This window comes from Ictalurus furcatus, chromosome 15, assembly GCF_023375685.1.
Source record: "Ictalurus furcatus strain D&B chromosome 15, Billie_1.0, whole genome shotgun sequence".
NCBI lineage: Eukaryota > Metazoa > Chordata > Actinopteri > Siluriformes > Ictaluridae > Ictalurus > Ictalurus furcatus.
Genome location: NC_071269.1, coordinates 17,810,302 through 17,829,987, shown reverse-complemented (window position 1 = coordinate 17,829,987; position 19,686 = coordinate 17,810,302). Strand labels below are relative to the sequence as shown.

General features: G+C 42.6%; 1 protein-coding gene across 1 annotated transcript in view; it reads right to left on the bottom strand.

The window, feature by feature from the left end:
- agrn (agrin) overlaps positions 1 to 19,686 on the bottom strand; it is a 271,081-nt gene that overhangs the window by 149,493 nt on the left and 101,902 nt on the right. The window contains exon 4 of the mRNA XM_053643680.1: positions 9,927 to 9,965. Within this exon, the coding sequence (XP_053499655.1) occupies positions 9,927 to 9,965 (39 nt within the window). The remainder of the gene's footprint in view (positions 1 to 9,926; positions 9,966 to 19,686) is intronic.

Sequence of the window (19,686 nt, the reverse complement as noted above, 5' to 3'; positions counted from 1 at the left end):
GAGAGAGAGAATCAAAAATACATTCTGGTGCATCCTCTTATAATATAAAACTAATAAGCAACAGTACGTCATGGCAGGATGACCCAGATAAGTAGATGGGAAGAAAATAAATAAAAACCTTAAAAAGCAGAGCCATTATGGAGGAAATTACTAGAGCAAATTGCTTTGATTATTTGAATTTGTAGACTTTAAAACTGCTCTAGAAAGACTCAGAGGGGGCATTACACAGGTTATGAAAAGGTAGCTTCTGTGTGCTGTAAATAAAGAAAAAGAAAAAAAAAGGAAATTGTTTGTCAAAAATAGAAATTTGCTGCTCTAGACTGGTCATTTATTACAGCATGGCAACATGAAACACTGTATAATTCGGTAAAAATAAAATGACACTGGAACTGAGGATAGGTTATAATTTAACATTGACAATATGCCAAAGAGATGAGAACAGAATAGAATACATTAGAATATTTAATTAGGAATACATAAGTGTCCAATTACATGGATGTGCCTGAAATGGAGTATCCAACAGTGTTAATAGGGAGTATTTTAATATCTCCTGAAATTCTAATATGCTAATAATTATTCCCTTCAGCAACTGCATGCAAAGCATCTTAATGAATATAGAAAAAAGAAAAAAAAAAAAAAAAAACACCTCCTGCCAGCACGGTGGAATGTTTCAGTTTCTGTCATCAGTAGGATACTGTGCTTCAAAGAGCAGCGCTTCAAAACTCGACGCTTGAATACAGCAGAATGATGTCTGCCATATGGAACATGCGTGCAGAGGGATGATAGGCGTTACGGTAAATTTACTGAACACACCAGGATAGCATTTGCTGCCCATTTGAACATGTTGATCTGCTAATGCTGCTCGACACAAAGTAGGTAATAGCTCACATTTGTAGAATTTGTTTGTAGTGTTTTATTTTATTTTATTTTTTTATGCTACCTCTAATGTGCGGTAGTAAAATGATATAAATGATATAATATTTTTGTCATAACGTCCAGCCCAAATCGGAACTCTGTATAATAACACACAATTCCACCTTTAAACATCAAACCTCTGAGTATGGTGCATGTATGAAGTGAAAGAAAATAACTCGGGCGTAAAAAGGCTACTGCTACTATTTTTGCTTTAGTTTGCAGTTCTCGCGTGGTGTCTCACTGAAGTTAAGCAGGGTTGAGCCTGGCCAGTACCTGGATGGGAGACCTCCTGGGAAAAACTAAGGTTTCTGCTGGAAGTGGTATTAGGGAGGCCAGCAGGGGGCGCTCTCTCTGTGGTCTGTGTGGGTCCTAATGCCCCAGTATAGTGACGGGGACACTATACTGGAAAAACAGCACAGTCTTTCGGATGAGACTTTAAACTGAGGTCCTGACTCTCTGTGGTCATTAAAAATCCCAGGACACTTATGGTAAAAGAGTAGGGGTATAACCATTCTCTATCACAACCTCCTAATAATCCCCATCTCTGAATTAGCTACATCACAATCTCCTCTATACTAATAGCTGGTGTGTGGTGGGCGTTCTGGCGCACTATGGCTGCCGTCTATCATCCAGGTGGTTGAGGAGACCCCCCCCCCCACCCTGCCCCCATACTATGTAAAGTGTTTTGAGTGTCTAGAAAAGTGCTATATAAATGTAACTGTAACTATTTTAGTTGCTTTAAACACTGTCGGGCAATGTCAGAAATGTCACATGAGTATTTCAGACACAACCTGCCAGAGTTTACTGATTCAGGCTTGCAGCATGCATACTGATAAAGTTCACTGTGCTTGTTATCCACATTAGCCTCCTGAGGAAAAAAAAAAGAAAAGCAAACACGTCTTGGCTGAACAAATATGCAAATGCAAAAATGTGCGAATGTTATGAATGAATGAATCTTTTGTTGAATTATCACTTTACAAAGGTGGTCACAGACACACTCGCCTCAGGCAGGTCCAAAAGCACATACACACTGGTGTTACATACTCCAGATCTTATTCTACTTCATCTCCAAGACGTGTCTGTCCAGAGTGCACATGCCTTTGGCCAACTGGAGGAAGGAAAAAAAAAAAGTTATAAAAATTGAGATGAGTGTGCAAGCAGCGTATGATGATGAGGATGATGAAAGAAGCTGTAGGACGAGACAGACAGAGGAAAAGATTAAACCAATGCTGTAAAGGATTGAATGGAAGGATGGAAAAATCTAAGCATGGAATGAAGGAACACCAGCGAATCGTCTTCCTATAGGGCTCTCTTTAGGCAGGAAATACTCATATGGATCTTTTTAATGACAAAGCTTCTCTCAGCAGGATGCTGACCGGCCCACTGTGCTGTCTTATACGGGCTGTCTAACAGAAAATGCTCAGGAAAATACCACAGCACACTTCATGAATGATATCACAGATACACACTTTCTCTGCCCTGCGTCCCCAATGTAGGAGAGCTGAGGCAGGCCTGCAGCTGCATGTGCACGGACGAGCTCCAGGCAAAAGGCTTAGCGGTGAGGCTTAGGGAAAGTGTGGGGTGGGCGGAAGGTGGGCGTACAGTTCAGGCTGAAATAAGTGCAGCGATTTAGAGTGCAGATATGGCTGCCACATAGAGAATACAGCATAAAAAAGAACTACTCGTTCGCTAATCTGTGGAAACTCAGGGGCTAACGTGCATTAGACAACAGCTGGAAGTCATTGCTGCCACCTCCTACTGAGGGCCTGCTTATTGCATCACATATGTAGGCAAGATGGAGCACGACAGCAGCATACATTTGTAAAACTCTTTGTTTTGAGAGGTTCATAACACTGACTCTCACATATGGTAAAAGTGATGTGTGCAGGTTTGAACTGTTATAGGACGGGAACTAAACAATTACTTTTAGAACTGAGTAACTGCTTACCACTTATTTCTTGTTTAAGACAAATTACAGAATAATGGCACAAGAAGGCTGCAATGTATAACGCTTTAGGTGTCAAGGTTTTCCTTTAGAAGCAATGACGACTGGTTGTGACCTTACAACCCCAATTCCCAAAAAGTTTGGACGCTGTGTAAAAAAATCAAAACAGAATGCTTCTCTAAGATACTCTTTTTATACCCAGTCGTGTTACTGACCTAACACTTACTTTTCCGGCCTTGTGTTGCCCCCGTCCCAGCTGTTTTGAGACGTGTTGCGGCCATCAAATTCAAAATTACCTTATTTTTTTCCTTAAAATGGTACATTTCATCAGTTTAAACATTTGATATGTTTTCTCTCTTTTATTATGAACGATGTACGGGTTTATGAGATTTGCAAATCACTGCATTCTGTTTTTTATTCACATTTTAGGACACAGCGTCCCAACTTTTTTGGAATTGGGGTTGTAGATGAGAGGGCTAAAAAATAACATTCATTAAAAGCTTGACAACGAAGCTATTAAGGTTAAGCAATGTGTCAGTGGGATCTGTTTCTCGTGTCTGGTGCTTGCTAACTGCTGCAGACCAAGCATCTTCTGACCCCATTTTCCAAACTTCACATTGCTCTCTCTCTCTTTCTCTCTCTCCCTTCTAGAGAGGAAATGCACGTTTGGTGAGGTAAGTTCAAATTCCTTTCCAAATTTCCACCTTTTCATCTGCTTGTCTCTTCTTCCTCTGACTCATGCAATCACTTGCATTATGCAAATGGCCTAGATATGAGGCTCTCTGGAGTCGCATACTAACGTCTGCATGCAAAACAGGCTGTATTCTCCTTCAATTACAGAACCCAAGGTGTATCATTACATGGAAAGAAAAAAAAAACCCAAAGAAGACACAGGAAGTACGCACACTTTTCCAGTTCCTCCCAACCCCTCATCATGTAACATGTTTACACACTTCACACACTCCTTTAGGGTTTAAAGCAGAGCACCTTCCAATGCCCATTAAAGCTGATTTAAGCAAGACAGCCAATCAGCATGCAGTAAGCACACTGGATGGAAACGGATGGATAGTTTACCTGCATGTCCAGACTCATCCATATCTCATATGCATGCTCATGCATTGTACCGGCGTTCGTTGTGAGCTCTTCACGCGACATTTGGCCTGAACCTTTAGCCGTCTCGACATGACGGCCGTCTCCGTGTGACAGTGGAAAAGTTGGCTTTCAGCCTCATCAAGCTGCCTAAGCACCTTGTCATAATTGTGTGCAGCAGCGCGGTGCACATATGTCAAACAAGGCATTAAGGGAAGTCAGGGAAACAATACAAATTAGATGAGACAGAGAGAAGGGCATGCACAGATACACACAAACCTATGCATATACACAGTGCTGTGCAATAGTCTTAGGCACATGCAAAGAAATGCTGTAGCGCAAAGATGTCTTCAAAAATAATGAAATGAAATGTTTCACCATTAAAAAAAAAATACTATAAAGAGCAATAAACAGTAATCAATGAAACAAAGGCGATATTTGGTGTGACGACCCTTTGCTTTAAAAAAAAAAGTAGTCTCAGGTAGAATTAGTGCAGTTTTATAAGGAAATGAGCTGTGTGTTTTACTGAGCATCTTGCACAACCAGTCACGGTTCTTCTGGAGACTTTGACTGCCGCACTTGCTTCTTATTTTTGCAGCAAAACCCAGCAGCCTTCATTATGTTTTTTTTCTGAAAAGTGTCTCTTACTACTTAATACACTGCTTTCTTTACTAACATACAAACATTCTTCCGCAACATTTAATTTTGTGCTGGAAAACTAATGTTTGGAAATGTTTTGTACTGACTCGATAATGTAGAAATCATCAAATAAAAATCTATACAAAAAAAAAATAGGGTGCCTAAGACTTTTGCACAGTACTGTATACACACACACACACACACACACACACACACGCTGAGATCTCTGAAGGGCCCTGCTTACTCTTTATTACTCTTCTGCATTGCTCCCAGCAGGAAGTAGAGTAATAGAGAGGAGACACCATACAACTCCGCCATGCACCTTGTCTGTTTGTGTTAGAATGCAGAATAGAGGGAGTGAGAAAAAGAGATGCAGGGTTGGAACAGTTTAAGGTGAAGATTTATTGTTTCCTTCTCTTTCGTTCTTGGCCCACTTTATCATTCCACCGCTAGCCGGGCCATAGCCACCGAGTCTGCCTCTGCCTCTGCCTCTGCTGGAGCATTTCGACTAGAATTTCCAAGCGGTTTCAGCTTACCGTAACATTACTCGATACCGATAAAACCAGATCAGAGTATTGACGAGACGTCACCCTCTTGAGATTCCTAGTAATAAGATTCCCTTTTATCAGAAAACAAGAGACACATACACCACTGTTTGAAAAATATGTTTCAAGGGGCAGTTTGTCACGCTAGAGCCATCTGCTGCATGGGGCATAGAATTGAAAACAAAAAGGCTCCGTCCACGAATCTGAAAACGAATCTCTTTCTCTATGTTTCGGCCTTCCGTCCACACCGAGATGGGAGATTTTGTCGAGAGAAAAATGGAGCGTTTTCGAAAACGCTCTCCCGTGTGGACTGAGAAAATGGAGAGTTAATATGTTGCTTAAAAATGAGCCCAAATATGTGTCGTAAATTTAGAGTACCGTAGGACGGCATTTACATCATGGCTCAAGACGCTGTGCTGCAAATCATCACTTTGAATGAGTACTCAAAGGCAATACAGGGAAGTTTGATACTAGACAAAGAAATAATGAATTCAAAAACAAGTCCAGAAAGAGTCTGAATCTATAAAGAAATAATGAAAGTCTATGCAGATCCATTATTCATTGCATAAATCAAGGCCTGGAAAAATGAAATCTTGCGCTAACCAATATCGCAGTAATCAGTCTCGAGAACATAAAACTTAATTGCCTTCATCTAGAAACTAGACAAACGAAAATATTATACGATTAATGATCCCTGCAGAAGTTACACACAGAGTGACCTACAGGCTTCCAAGTCACCCTCATTAGCCTAGAGCATGGCGAATGACCCTTAGACCCTGTGACTGTGTGCTCACTGAAGCATTCCAGCAGCTTACAGAAATAGCACTCAACATTTCATCATCTTGTGGAACGAATAACTGCCATGCATTGTAATTACAGTAATTAAATTCCACACAACATCCCAAAAGCCCCCGCCCCTCTTCACCACTCCACTGACTGGTTCAGTGTACCTTTGAGTGCTTTGATACATCAGTCAACCAGTGGTTGGAGCTGTGACTCAAAACAGCTGAAACACTCTAAAAAAAAAAAAAACTAAAAAAAAAACCTGATTACAGTTTCCAAAGGCGATGTGAAATGGAACCCCAAGAGATCTCTGAGAAGAGTTTCTAAAACTGGGGACAAACGCCTGTCTGGCAACAAAGCAAGAGTGGATGAAGGAATTTTCTTTTTGAATGGTCTATACTGGCCAGAGAGAATCCCTTGATGCCCAAGCAAGTGTCAGGCCATGTCAAAAATGCACAGACGTTAATGTCAACTGGATTCATTTCTATACTCTGGCTCAGTGGCAGATCTGTGTCTGTGCTTCTTATGTAGGTTTTGACCTATAATTTTTTTTTTTTTTTTTAAATGCCAGTAACCAATAATTATTTTTTTTTTCTGCAATGGACTGACAAGCTCTGGTCAAAGTAAGCAATATATTTCTATATCTCGCTACCTTTTTCCACAGTCCCGCATGATGCTTTTTACTATTTTTTTTTAGTACACTGAATCTACGCAAGTCAAATAAAACAGCCTTTCGGGTGTATTCTTGTGTGGAGAAAACTTCAAAAACGTCCAAACCGCCAAAGCCCTGCAGCTTTCCGTCAACATGGTACACCTACGACATCCTGACACACGCCAGGTTCCACATCCAAAAAATAAATAAATAAAAAATACACAAGCAAGATTTCTTTTTGCCTCTTTTGTCTAGAATCAATAATAGAAAAAGATTTAATTAAGATAAGAAAGCAGTAATAATTAATTCTGCACGTTTCATGTCATCGAGAAGGCAGCAATCGATGGATAAATTAGGCTGCATTTTTTTTTATACCCCCCCCCCCCCCCACTTTCTGAGGAAGAAGTGATATGAGCTTCTTGAAGTGAGAAAAGTTACAGGTTCTCTATTAAGAGCGCTGCTCCAGGTTGCACAAACACCTCCTAGTCCAAGATCAAGTCACTTTTCAATTCAAGCATCCAGTATGGTGGCAGGTACGATGTAGCCCCTGGGGAGGGGGACACACACTGTGACGAATGCCAAATCGGAGGCTGATTTCTGAGGGAACGCACTCATTACAGCAGGCAGAGATGTGTGGCAGACAGCAGGAAGCTGGAGGAGGACTTGAGTTACCAAATCCTTGTCATTGCTTCACAATGTGGCCTAATTTAAGGCAGTTGTGACAATGTTGGGTGGCCTATTGCCACGGGCTATGTAATGACTCCAATATCCAGATTTCCTTCACTTCTAAAAAGGTGCACCTTTGTGCCCAGTGGAAACATTACTTAAATACAAATAAAAAGGAAATAACAAACTGGCTCTCTGCCCAGTCTATAAATTATGACACCATTGTGGTTTGCTAATGAGTATTCAGTATAACATACGCGGCAATCGTTAAAAGGCTAAATCATGTATTACAAACACATTCGGAAAATTTACTCTCGAATCGTTACTCCAACAATGTCTGGTAAGCACAAAGTGTCCAGGTGGACAGATTGTGGAAGTCGGCCAAGCGCAGTCCGCATTCGACCGGACAGGTGGTGGCTGTGGGCATTCAGACAAGCCAACTTTTATAATGGGCTAGTATTACAGCGGGGGGGTGGGGGGGCTACCCAACAACAGCAATCCAACTGATCTCTCTTCATGGCTCTTTCGCAATCTGCAAATGAGACACAAGCGGCTACAGCGTGCTCAGCCGAAGCCAACGACACCTCAGCTCAGAATATTCCAAGATTTGGGCCAAGTCTTAATTTTGGCGCATTCAAAGCAAGAATTACATTAGTCTGAGGTGCTAATTGCGAACGAACATTTGTTTTTATCTTTAATAAGATTTTTTTCTCAGCGCCAGCTTAGTTACACAAAACAAAGATAATTAACAGGGCTTCATGCTGCCAAGGTTTTTTTTTTTTTTTTTTTTTTAATATATATATTTTTAATGGATGACCTTTATCAAGACTCAAACTCGGAGAATCTGGCACCTCTCTGTCTGTGAATCTCACTGTATCTAGTGCCGCTTATCTCCGAGAGACATAATGACAGCGGACAGAGGCGTCTCACTCTTCCAGTCACGCAGCGACACTAATTACTGGATGCTTTGTTACTTTGTTAGGTTTTAGCTGGTGATTAAATGATTTTGATTGGACAGGACTTGGCTTTTAATTGCAGCTCAGCATACCGTACACTCCCTGCGTTATCAGGAGCGGGAGAAAACAACCGCTGTTAACACTGCACCAGTAGGACGGAATGGTGTTCAAATAATATTGCAGCACTGCAAAGAGTACACCGTTTAATATCAGTGCTCGGGTTTTGTGGAATTAAAAATCTGTAGATAATCAGCTGTCCTTGGAAGGAAGGGCACGCTCAATGGATCACTGGATTGTTCAACTCTCATTCTCTTGACAGCTAATCTGGGCAGCCTTGCAACAAATTAATCTCATATTTAATGATAGGGGGATTGAATAAGGGATACATCTAATTGGCTAACTGATCTCCTTCAGTGCATTAATGTCCTCCGGACGGCTGTAGCCTGAGGCTAGAAAGAGTAAAAAAGACTTTATGGGACACATAAAGAACATAAGCTTTTCACAACTATTGGAAAAAGTGCTAGCTGCTAGCTTTTAAATGGCCGACTAAAGCAGAAACAAACTGTTCCTTCTGGAGAGCAAAAAAAGGAGTTTCCATACATTCAGAACGAGCACCGTGATCAATAGTCGACGGTTAGGAAAGCATCAGGGGAGGAATAAGCTGATCTGCTTCACTCATTGCTCCAATTTTCCTTCTCAGGCACTTCCCTGGGTTTATTGCCATTATCATACCAAAGACGCAAAACGTTTGTGACACAAATGAGAACTGGGACATCCGTTAAAAACATGCTCATAATGTTTCCTCTCGCTCTGACAGTGCGAGCTAAAGGATGAGGTCAAGCGAGACGTCAATCAAAAGTAATTATGTCTGGACAGCATTTTAGGCAGACGACGGCTGCTGTTGAACAGCTGGGGAAGAGTACACCTTCTGCTGCATATATTATAGTTTATATATCTTTTTTGCACAAGCTGAAAGAAAGAACACAACATCCTACCATCGGACGACTGCCCAATTCCAGGGCGATTCCTATTCACTATTCACTCTCCAGCAGAAAATGTCAGCGGCCTGGCTTGAACTCGGATCATTAAAAGCGTTTGTTTATGGTTTATTAAGGCTCAAGCTGCCCATCTCTGGCTTTGCCCGACAGCCACGATGAAGTCACCGACGTCTGATCTTAACATGATCCATCTCCACAGCCAGCGGCGAGGGATTCGTATCCAATCCTTATTTCATCTAGTGCCACACATAAATATTCATCAACAGAAACCAGCTGTTTCCTCCATTTAGAGGGGTTGGAGAGAGACGCCATTTGCCTGTAATTTGTCGCTGTTTAATTAATGACATTCTGTGCATGGCAGCAGCAAGAAATTATACTTCACTAAGGATGGAGATTTATATCTACGGAAATAGGTGAGAAAGCGGGCGCACTATTAGAAGTGGATCCGTGTCTTTGTCCTATATACAACAGTAGTCGCGAATGCTGCTATCCAGAGCAAGCCTGTTCCTGACACCCGGGACTAATCTAACCAAGACAAATCAAATTGCCAATAAATCCAACATCAAAGCAGTGTGTTTATTATTATTATTATTTTTAAATCCCTTCAATCCCTAAGTGTATGTGACATGCTAAACTTCTCTAACAGTGTGCAGAGCATCAGGTCTAAGGCTGAGATCATTATCCCTGGTTAAAACTCTAGAGCAGCTCAAATCAGACAGGATTCCTCTGAGGACTTACCATCAGGAGGTGGGACGTGTGGGGGGGTGCCAGGTTTGTCTGGAAAAGAGAAAGAGAACGAGAGAGATAAGTGCATCGGTTAAGTGAAACATATCAACAGATCCCAAAAGGTTGGCAAAGTCATTATGGTGGAGGCGGACACTGCCTGCACTCAGCTCCGTCTCAGATGGAAGATAATGAGAAGCAGAAAAGACAAAACTGGCTGGGAATACAGAAGGAAAGCTCACGAGCTGTCGTTTACTTCTCCACAATGTCTCAGGTGGTTATATAAGCGGTTGGCAGTGTTTGGATCTGGAAACAGACTTGCCGGAATATACTCATACTCTGTATTCCCAAAAGTGATTTCAGGTATTCCGATTCAAGTTTCATAACATGTAGGCCAGTGTGAGATTGCATTACACAATAAAATAAACAGACTGCTGAACTATAATGAATGGCACAATGAAGCAAGAAGATAAGATGGACAGAAAGTGTTCTACAGTGTGTTTCTCCTTCTACTTCTGCTGAATTTGGTTACCGTTACTGCCTAGATAGTACGCAGGCCGACCTTGAAATCATCACAGGTTCGTCCTGGTTAATATTTCTGTCTCAAGTCTGAAAAATCTTCAGTCTTTCTCCTTACAAAAGTCTTTTTTTTCCTCACGGATTTAAGAGGTTAGATCTTTACACTCTCAGAAGAAAGAAAAAAACAACAGCACTAAACTGTACCCTTCCTTGTTGCTCTTATCTTTGGTACCTTTAATATGTATCTTCCACCTGGAAACCTTTAGAAAATACACAATTGGACGATAGTTACCTTAAAAAGTAAAGCTTTAAAGTCCACACGAAATCAAAGTGAAAGCTTTGGGGCTTTTAGTATAAATATGTTAGCCTTAAGGTTATCTATCAGCGAGTGTGCTCCAAAACAATGACAAAATTCGCTTTTAGAAGATACATGAATTCAGAATGTACAGTCTCTCTCTACCACCGATACGGCTCAATGATTTTGATGACAACATTCTGCACTTCAGCTTCTCGTCAGATTTTCTGTCCAATCAAATGCTGTCGAGAATCTGAAGTGGCCCGCCCCCAACGTTATAACCATCACCCTCGGGTCTTGGCTCATTTTCTTATTCGGTAGAAGATTCTGCGAGGATCAGCTGGAACAGGTGAAGGAGGTGGAAAAAAATCCTCTACAAGTGAATACAATGCATCGGTATTCCTCAGGGTCGCGTCCATGGTAATAACTGTCAAGTACGGCTTAGCTCGGGCTGTGAGGGAAGCTAAATGCTATTGGCTATTTAAAAATGGGGAGGAGCTACTCGATAAGTCCCGTCCTGACTTCCTGTTTCAGTGGAAATTACGTCAACACATCGAATAACGCTGCGCGTTTCAAGTCACTTCACGGGGACTTCTAAGGTAGACTACATGCATCTTTCTAGGTAAAAAGATTATGAAGTTGCCACCCCAGTCACAAGGAATGGTACAATTTAGTACCCCTAGTTCTGGAAGTGTATTTATTTACCCACAGTAATATTTCCTATACTTGACTGTAATTCCTTTCCCATCATACCCCCACTTAAAATGATGCTCATGCATTTTCAACTTTTTATGCTAGCTGATGATTTGAATGTCCATAAAGGAATACCTTCACAGATGATTTATCTGTAGGACATCATGTAGAGAAGGGCACACACACACACAGCATCAGTATGAATTAGTTAATATGAACACTCGCACATAGCATACAAATACACAGCTGAACAACACATCAATAACTCAATATTTATGGCTCAATTTATATTTATGCCAGATCCATTACTCATCTCTCCCTTGCTATTTATTTATTTGTTTGTTTGTTTACTTAAAAAATTCAGAATTTCACAAAGAAGTAAGAACAAAGGAAAGAAAGAAAGAAGGAAAGAAAGAAAGAACAAAGGAAAGAAAGGAGGAAAGAACGAAAGAACAAAGGAAAGAAGGAAAGAACGAAGGAAAGAAAGTAGGAAAGAAGGAAAGAATGAAGGAAAGAAAGAAGGAAAGAAAGAAGGAAGGAGAGAAAGAACGAAGGAAAGAAAGAATTAAGGAAAGAAAGGAGGAAAGAACGAAAGAACGAAGTAAAGAAAGAAAGAATTAAGGAAAGAAAGGAGGAAAGAATGAAGAAAAGAAGGAAGGAAAGAAGGAAAGAAAGAAGGAAAGAAGGAAAGAAAGAAGGAAGGAAGGAAAGAACGAAAGAAAGAAAGGAGGAAGGAAAGAAAGAAGGAAAGAAAAAGAATGAGAGAAAGAAGGAAAGAAAGAAATAACGAAAGAAAGAAAGAAAGAACGAAAGAAATAAAGAAAGAATTAAAGAAATAAAGAAAGAACAAAAGAAAGAAAGAAAGAACACTACATGCATAGTGTAGAACATCATTTGAGGTTCAGTGACAGAAAATCCATGGCTTCTTGTGTTTTCTTGTATTCTGCTATCGCCCCATACATTCACACTCAACATTCTCTGGATTTTCAGTAAAGATTAAAATATTGGCACCACAGACTCAGAGCAGAATTGCTGCAGACCTGCTGCCAAGCCACGCTGTAGTGAGACAAAAAGACTGAATCCCAAAGGCAGCTGTAGAACGTGTGGTAAAATAGACGGTATGAAGGTGCACAGAGAGATGAAATACACACAGATAGTATGTAGTGAAAAACAGAAGAGGGCTGTGATCGCACTGAGAGAGAGAGAGAGAGAGAGAGAGAGAGAGAGAGAAAAATGAGTTTTAAGCTATGATTTGAAGAAGGAAATTTCACCGAAGCTCTGTAGGAGTGAATTCCAAAGCTTGGCTACTAAAAAAACTGAAAGACCTGGCACCCATAGAGGAAAGTTTTATCATGGGGTACGCAGACACCCCAATTCTCCCGGAAGTTCCGGGAGTCTCCTGCATTTTAATAGCGGCTCACTGATGCCCGCAAATTATATACGAGAAATATTTTAGAGCGAGCGAGAGAGAGAGAGAGAGAGAGAGAATTCAATGGTCATTTCTAATGGTACAGGCTCTGGAGAAACCGAGAGCGCGAGTGACGGGCGTGGTGAGAGAGTGACACAGCGTGCGTCCTGATTGGTTGCTCTTTGTGCTAATCAACCTATTATTAATCGGTTTTCTCTGTAAGCACGCTTTACAGTCGACTTCTCTCTCTCTCTTCTCGCTCTTTCTCTCTCTGTTTCTTGGTTGAAACAGTAGCCCAATGAAACAACCTCCCTGAAATGAGTTTTTGCAGGTTGGGATGTCTGGGGTACATGTTCACACGGTGCACTTCTCTTCCCGGGAAAATCGATAGAAGAGTCTAGAAACTCCGGAGCTCACTTTCGAACAACGCAGTACATGAATCTTTTTAGTATAAGAACATCCCTGGTGCCCTGCTCCTCATAGGCAGTGGTAACCCATGCATAAAAATCCTCATCATTTATGCAGGCAGCCTAACACACACACACACGCGCGCGCGCGGCCGGCACGAGGATTCTGCATTCCTTAGAACTGGAGTGGCAGAATGCCGTTTAATTTTATGCTCACTTCAAATTGCTTGTCAACCTCTGAGTGTGAGCGGGGAAGGAGGCCAGAATTGGAGAGGAGAGGAGAGGAGAGATAGAGAGCGAGGAAGAGCAAGAAGTACGGACTGAAAGAGAGGGAGGGGGAAAGGAAAGGGGATTGTGTATCATGCTATGAATAATGAAGTGTCAGTTACGAGTTTTCATCTGAAAACATAGGCATAACTAAAACAGCAGCATTTCTTTCAAAGTGACACTTTTAAAACACACACACACACACACACACACACACACGTCCACGGGCAGCATGGGACAGGAAATAGAAATATTCCCAACATGATTCATATGTAAATCATTTCATGGCTAGAGATGAGATTCCTTTCTCTTCATCTACTACAGAGTTCTTTTCCTTCATCCAAAGCCATGGTATTTAAATTCACATTTAAATGGCTTACACGTGAGAGAGAGAGAGAGTGTGTGTGTGTGTGTGTGTTCTCAATGGGAGCTCCGGTGGGTGTCCTGACATTTCATCCTACCTGTCAGATTGTCCTACCAGGGCTTACTGCGCACGCGCACGTCAATATAGCGTCATTTTTGTCACGCTGAACAACACGCCCATAATTTGTTACTACTTGCTGAGAGGGTATTTTGCACTGTAAAATCATCCCACCTGATTCTTTTATACTGGTAGGACAGTCTGAGAGGGTATTTTACACTGTAAATTCATCCCACCTGATTCTTTTATATTGGTAGGACAGTCTGAGAGGGTATTTTGCACTGTAAATTCATCCCACCTGATTCTTTTATACTGGTAGGACAGTCTGAGAGGGTATTTTGCACTGTAAATTCATCCCACCTGATTCTTTTATACTTGTAGGACAGTCTGAGAGGGTATTTTGCACTGTAAATTCATCCCACCTGATTCTTTTATACTGGTAGGACAGTCTGAGAGGGTATTTTGCACTGTAAAATCATCCTACCATTGCCTAGTAAGAATCTTCGGCAAAGTTACACTCAATTATTATACGTAGTCGCAGACGCAGAAGCCCTCAGTAGGATTTTTCGATGTGGTAGGATGGATCGATACATACAGATATAATTTTGCTCTACAGTAGGACAAATCGTCAGAACACGGCTCTATGATTGCAGCTCTGTGATTGCATTTGGCAGTGCCACTGAACAGTTCCAGTGCTGCGTGCTCGCCGATCCCTCTGCCTGCTAAATGAAATGGAAATGACTAACTTCAGGTCTGCTGTCCGTTCACGTGCCACGCCGCTCTTCTCCATGTTACTATCACTCCCGTCCCTTCATAATCCTTTACTCTGAACTCGAATCTAACGCAGTCTTTCTGGGCAAAAACTGGTTCGCTCAGACGACCGTGTTATAAATGAACTTCGCATTCGAAAAAGATCGAGAGAATCGCAAGAAAGGCCATTTTGAAGATCTTTTAATCGAGAGCTAATGTAGCGGCATCCTGCTTCCACGGAAGGAGCGTGACTCGAGACGATCGAATAGCCGGAGGACGTCGGTGGCCCACAGAGCGAGAGCACGGTCCTGAACAGCCCTTTGTTGTCTTCCTAGCTGTCCTTTTTATTTTCACTTGATCAAGCACATATTAATTGTATCTTTCTTTGGGAAGGAAAACAGGTAACATCTGAGAAATAAAATCATAATAAACAGCACTTTATACAGCGCATCATATCCTAACGGTCATGTATTTCCATCGATCGGAATATGAATGAGTGTAATTAAGAGTCAGCACCGTTCGAAATCGTCATCAGCTCCGTTCACACCGTGGAAGCACGTCATTAGACGCTGCACCTTGAGACGCTAGGAACCCTGTGCCGTACACAGCGGGGGGGAAAAAAGCAAAGTCTCTAGCTATTCATTCAAGCAGATACACTGAGCGCTGACACTAATGCCAGGATTTCCTCCACCAAAGGCATTTAATCTGCCCACGTTATCCCACTGTGTAGAGTAAATGCCACCGGCTTGCGGCGAGACAGAATGCCACCGGACTGCTTGTTTAGACAGAAGAACTGAGGCACTTTAGAAGATGAGGCCAGTTTATCTGTGTCATCCTCAATCATCCGAGATGTCACTCGTTAGATCGAATTTTAGGCATTAGGGATTACTTTTCGACTGCCATCGATCCTTATTGAGCCATCCATCCATCAAGATAGCTCTTCCTTTGAATAGCACTCTGATAAAAGGTCCATTACACATACCACACACACACACACACACACACACACACACAAAGATATAAAATGACAGATTTCATTTAGGTAGTGACCTACAGGGTGTTTTGCAATACAAAAATCTATCACACACACACATACACAAACACACACTATGAGTGACCTACAGTTGTTGAGGAAGAGGAGCACAGCAAAGCCCAGCGTGGAAGTAGCCAGCAGTATGAGGCAGATGTTACAGGGGATCATAAAGTAGCGCACCACCAGTGAGACTTTGTGCTGGTACATGCGGTCCCGCTCCGGCCGCGGCGTCGGGTAGTGACAGCTGGTCATACTCCAGTCCACGCTTCCCCCCAAGTACGCCACACTGAGAATGTAAAGGACACCTCAGGGGCAGAAAATCAACAGCTCAAACGCTGCTCCCAGAGAAACACTGATCCAAAGATTTTGGCGTGAACGGACAAAATCTGGAACGGAAAACGGGCTTGGCGCGATACATTTCGGTCCTGATAGTATCCAGAAGGGGACGGGGTCCGGGTCGTGTTCCTACGGCCGATGAACTCTGCGCAAATTCTGCATGTTGGGAATGTTACCGATTGGTATGTTTAAACATTTGTGCACTTTGGGCTTTACATGCACTTTACAAACTCACAAACATTGCCTTGGCGAATCAGTAATCAGTCACCAGTAACCAGAAAAGTCTCTTCCTGCGCAAACCTTTTCATGTGAGAGAGCAAACCCAGTAACCGTGTAATCCTTGTCTTGCCCTGGCCCGCACTGTCACCTGACTGTCTTGGTGCCAGGTTGAGTTTGTGTAGCACGTGTTAGTTACCGGCTGCTCAAGCTGGACCCTGGCAGCTGCAGCCTTCAGCCATCGCTCCACACACACCCACACAAACACACACATACAATCCAACGCATACACACCCACCACACAACACTCGGAAACACACAGAGCAGGAGCACAGCTGGTCCTGATGGCAGAGCCTGGCAGTGCGGGAGAAAAAAAAAAAAAGCACTCTCAGTGTTCCATCTCGGCTATTTCAAAACACCCCTTTGCTTTTTCCTTAGTAGTAGAAAGCTGCTCCTTGTTTTTCCTCACTCCCTCTTACACTCCAGCGCCCGCTTTCTGTTACGATCCTCTGCTCTTGCTCGAATCCAGGCTTCTTCATGCGTCTCGAGCGCCGATCCTCAGACGGAACGCTCGGCATCGGTCAAAGCCACTGCTTCGACAGGCACTATTCATGTCACAGATCCCCCTCGGCATCGGCGCGCGCTCGGTTCAGCCAGCACAGCTCAAGCACAGTAAGACAAGAGAGCCACGACCAGCCAGAGATGCAGGAGACATCCGTCTGAGTGAGGAGTTGAGCCAAACAAAAAACAAAAAAGAGAGAAAGAGTGGACACACTAGCTGAGGAGACTTTGGTGGTCCGTCTGAGCATTGGATATTCCAAGTTTTTCTGTTAAGACTGCTCACAACGCTCTCCCCGCCTCGACTGGAGGAGAAGACAGCGAGTGGGGGAGCGCACGGACCTCTAACAAAGAGGAGGGAGGGAGGGGGAAAGAGGGAGGGGGAAAAAAGGAGCGAGAATAAAAGCTGTTGGGAATACTTAGGAGTGTTTTTTTTTTTTTTTTTTTTTATCATGGGGGAGGTCAACAGGCAAAAGACAAAGAAGCAACTGGGCCAAACAAATGTCAAGCCTTTTCAGGGTTCAGCTGATTTAAAGAACAGAGCGACCACAAAGTGTCAAAGACAGAAAGAAAATCAGTGTGTGTGTGTGTGTGTGTGTGTGTGTGTGTGTGTGTTCGTACACAGCTTTTAGGTGGTTTGATGAAATTCTCAACCATTTCAAATTAAGACCTATGGAAGGGGGGGGGGGGGGGGAAATGCAACATGCAAACAAAATCAGCAGAGAAAAACATCTTTAATTAGATTCAAACGATTTCAGTGATTCATGGACTCGTGACACTCGGCCACATGGTTGTTCATGTGTCATGCTGGGAAATTAAAAAAGAAGAAGAAGGAGAAGTAGAAATATGAATGTTTATCAACGCTGGCAGCTGATCAGGAGAAAATGTGGTTCTGATCCATAAAATGATTTCACGAGACGTGAACGTATAGTTTGTATATATGAGCGAAATAACGAGGTCAACATAAAATATAATAATATAGAAAAACTATCATGTAGAAAAACACGCCCACCCATCAGAGCACACTGAACTGACACCACACCGACTGTTCATCTGCACCAATATGCCAGTATATTCCATTAATTATTTATGCTCACTTTTCCTCCCCCACTCCACCCTCAGCCACACAGCTTTTCAAGCACACTCACAAGCGCACACTCACAAGCGCGCGCACACACACACACACACACACACACACACACACAGTCTCTGAGGGTCCTGCTCTGTTTCACATCTGAGGTCATTTATCTCTTCGGACACGGCCTTTTCATCGACTCAAGAATCCCTCAGGGACAGAGACAAGCTTCCGCTGTACCTACCACAGAACATGGGCTCGGCCAGGCCTCTAGCAACAGGGCTGTGAGTTAACACACCAGCTGGAGCCCAAAAAATAAAAAAAAAACCCGCCTGCACCATCCATCTCTGTTCAAGCTGACACGCAAATTAAGCAACGCGCACAGCGAAGACAAATGACCATATTGTGACATTTACAGAAATGGAAAAAAAAAAACCCCAAAAAAACAAATGTTGAAATGCTCATCCACAAGAGGGCGCCTTCCTCTCCGGAACTAAAATCAGCCCTCTCATTTAAGTTCAAAGCTCTCTATAATGCATCTTTAATGTGCGTCCTATCTCGGAAGGTTAACGTCTCTCTCAGCACGCTCTCAGCCGGCGACTTCCATTACAGTGCTAGTGAAGAGCCTGCCTGCTTCCTGCTCTAGCATGACAGACAGCTTCAAGATCGCCCCTCTCCGGTTTTCGCACTCATCTCGCTGCGTCCCTGGTATGATACATGTCCCTGTTTCCAGGGGCGACAGCAGAGGGACGAGACATATCAGTCCACGTCCTCCAGATCAGGACTGGAGGAGGAGAAGAGGAAAGGCCGGACTTCTGTTATTAAAAAAGAAGAGCGAATACACTCTCGTGGAATACACCAGCTCTTAGAAGTGCTACGAATACGAATCTATCTTGATCACGGAACACTGTAATATTAACAAGCAGAAAATGCACAATAAGGCGGGAGTCCCGTTATCTTCCGAAAAATCTTTCTCAGGTCATACTTATTATTCAAAAACACCACACTGAATCTATTTATGAACTCCTTTCATGAAAGTGAATTATGAGTCTTCCTCCTGCACAATATTTGCTTCATATATTTCTCAAATGGTAAAATTAGACTCAACATCTGGATAGGGTCAGCACCTAATAGTGACTTATGGTGCAGTGCACACCAGTAAATAATTTAGTAATGAGAAATAAAATCAGAGAACTTAAAGCATTTTTTTTTTGAACGGAATGACGTTTGATTGAACTTCATGAATGACTTTCTTAGTAGCAGACACATCTTTTTGACTCCTCATCATATTATCCAATCCCAGCGGACATGTGCGATAATGACGCATCGTGAATTCTCGCAGCCGACTCCCGACTCAGAAATTCCCTGCGGTCTCTTCTCGAAATCAAAGAGCTAGGGGCAAAAAAACAAACAAAAAAAAAAAACATGTCGGAAGTTTCACTTCTGCGCAGCTCTACAGCACAGCAGTTGGCCTGATCGTCTTCTCCACGCACGGCCCATCGTCAAATAAATTAGGCCACTTTGATTACAAGCAGATTTCCTAACTACTCGCCTCAGCTCAGGCTGACGAATCTGACAGACAAAGACAGGCAGGGAGGAGATGATGGAGAGGAAGGGAGGGGAGAGGCATAATCTTCACAAGAATTAGCTCAGCGTACCTCCAGCCAGACGTTGCTCCAGCTGGAAACTCCTTACTTCACTGCTTTGTCACGCAGCTCACAAGAGGACTGAGAAAAGCTACAAAAGTGAGAAGAGGCTGGAGGAAAAGTGGGGATTTTTCCTTCCCATCTCTCTCAC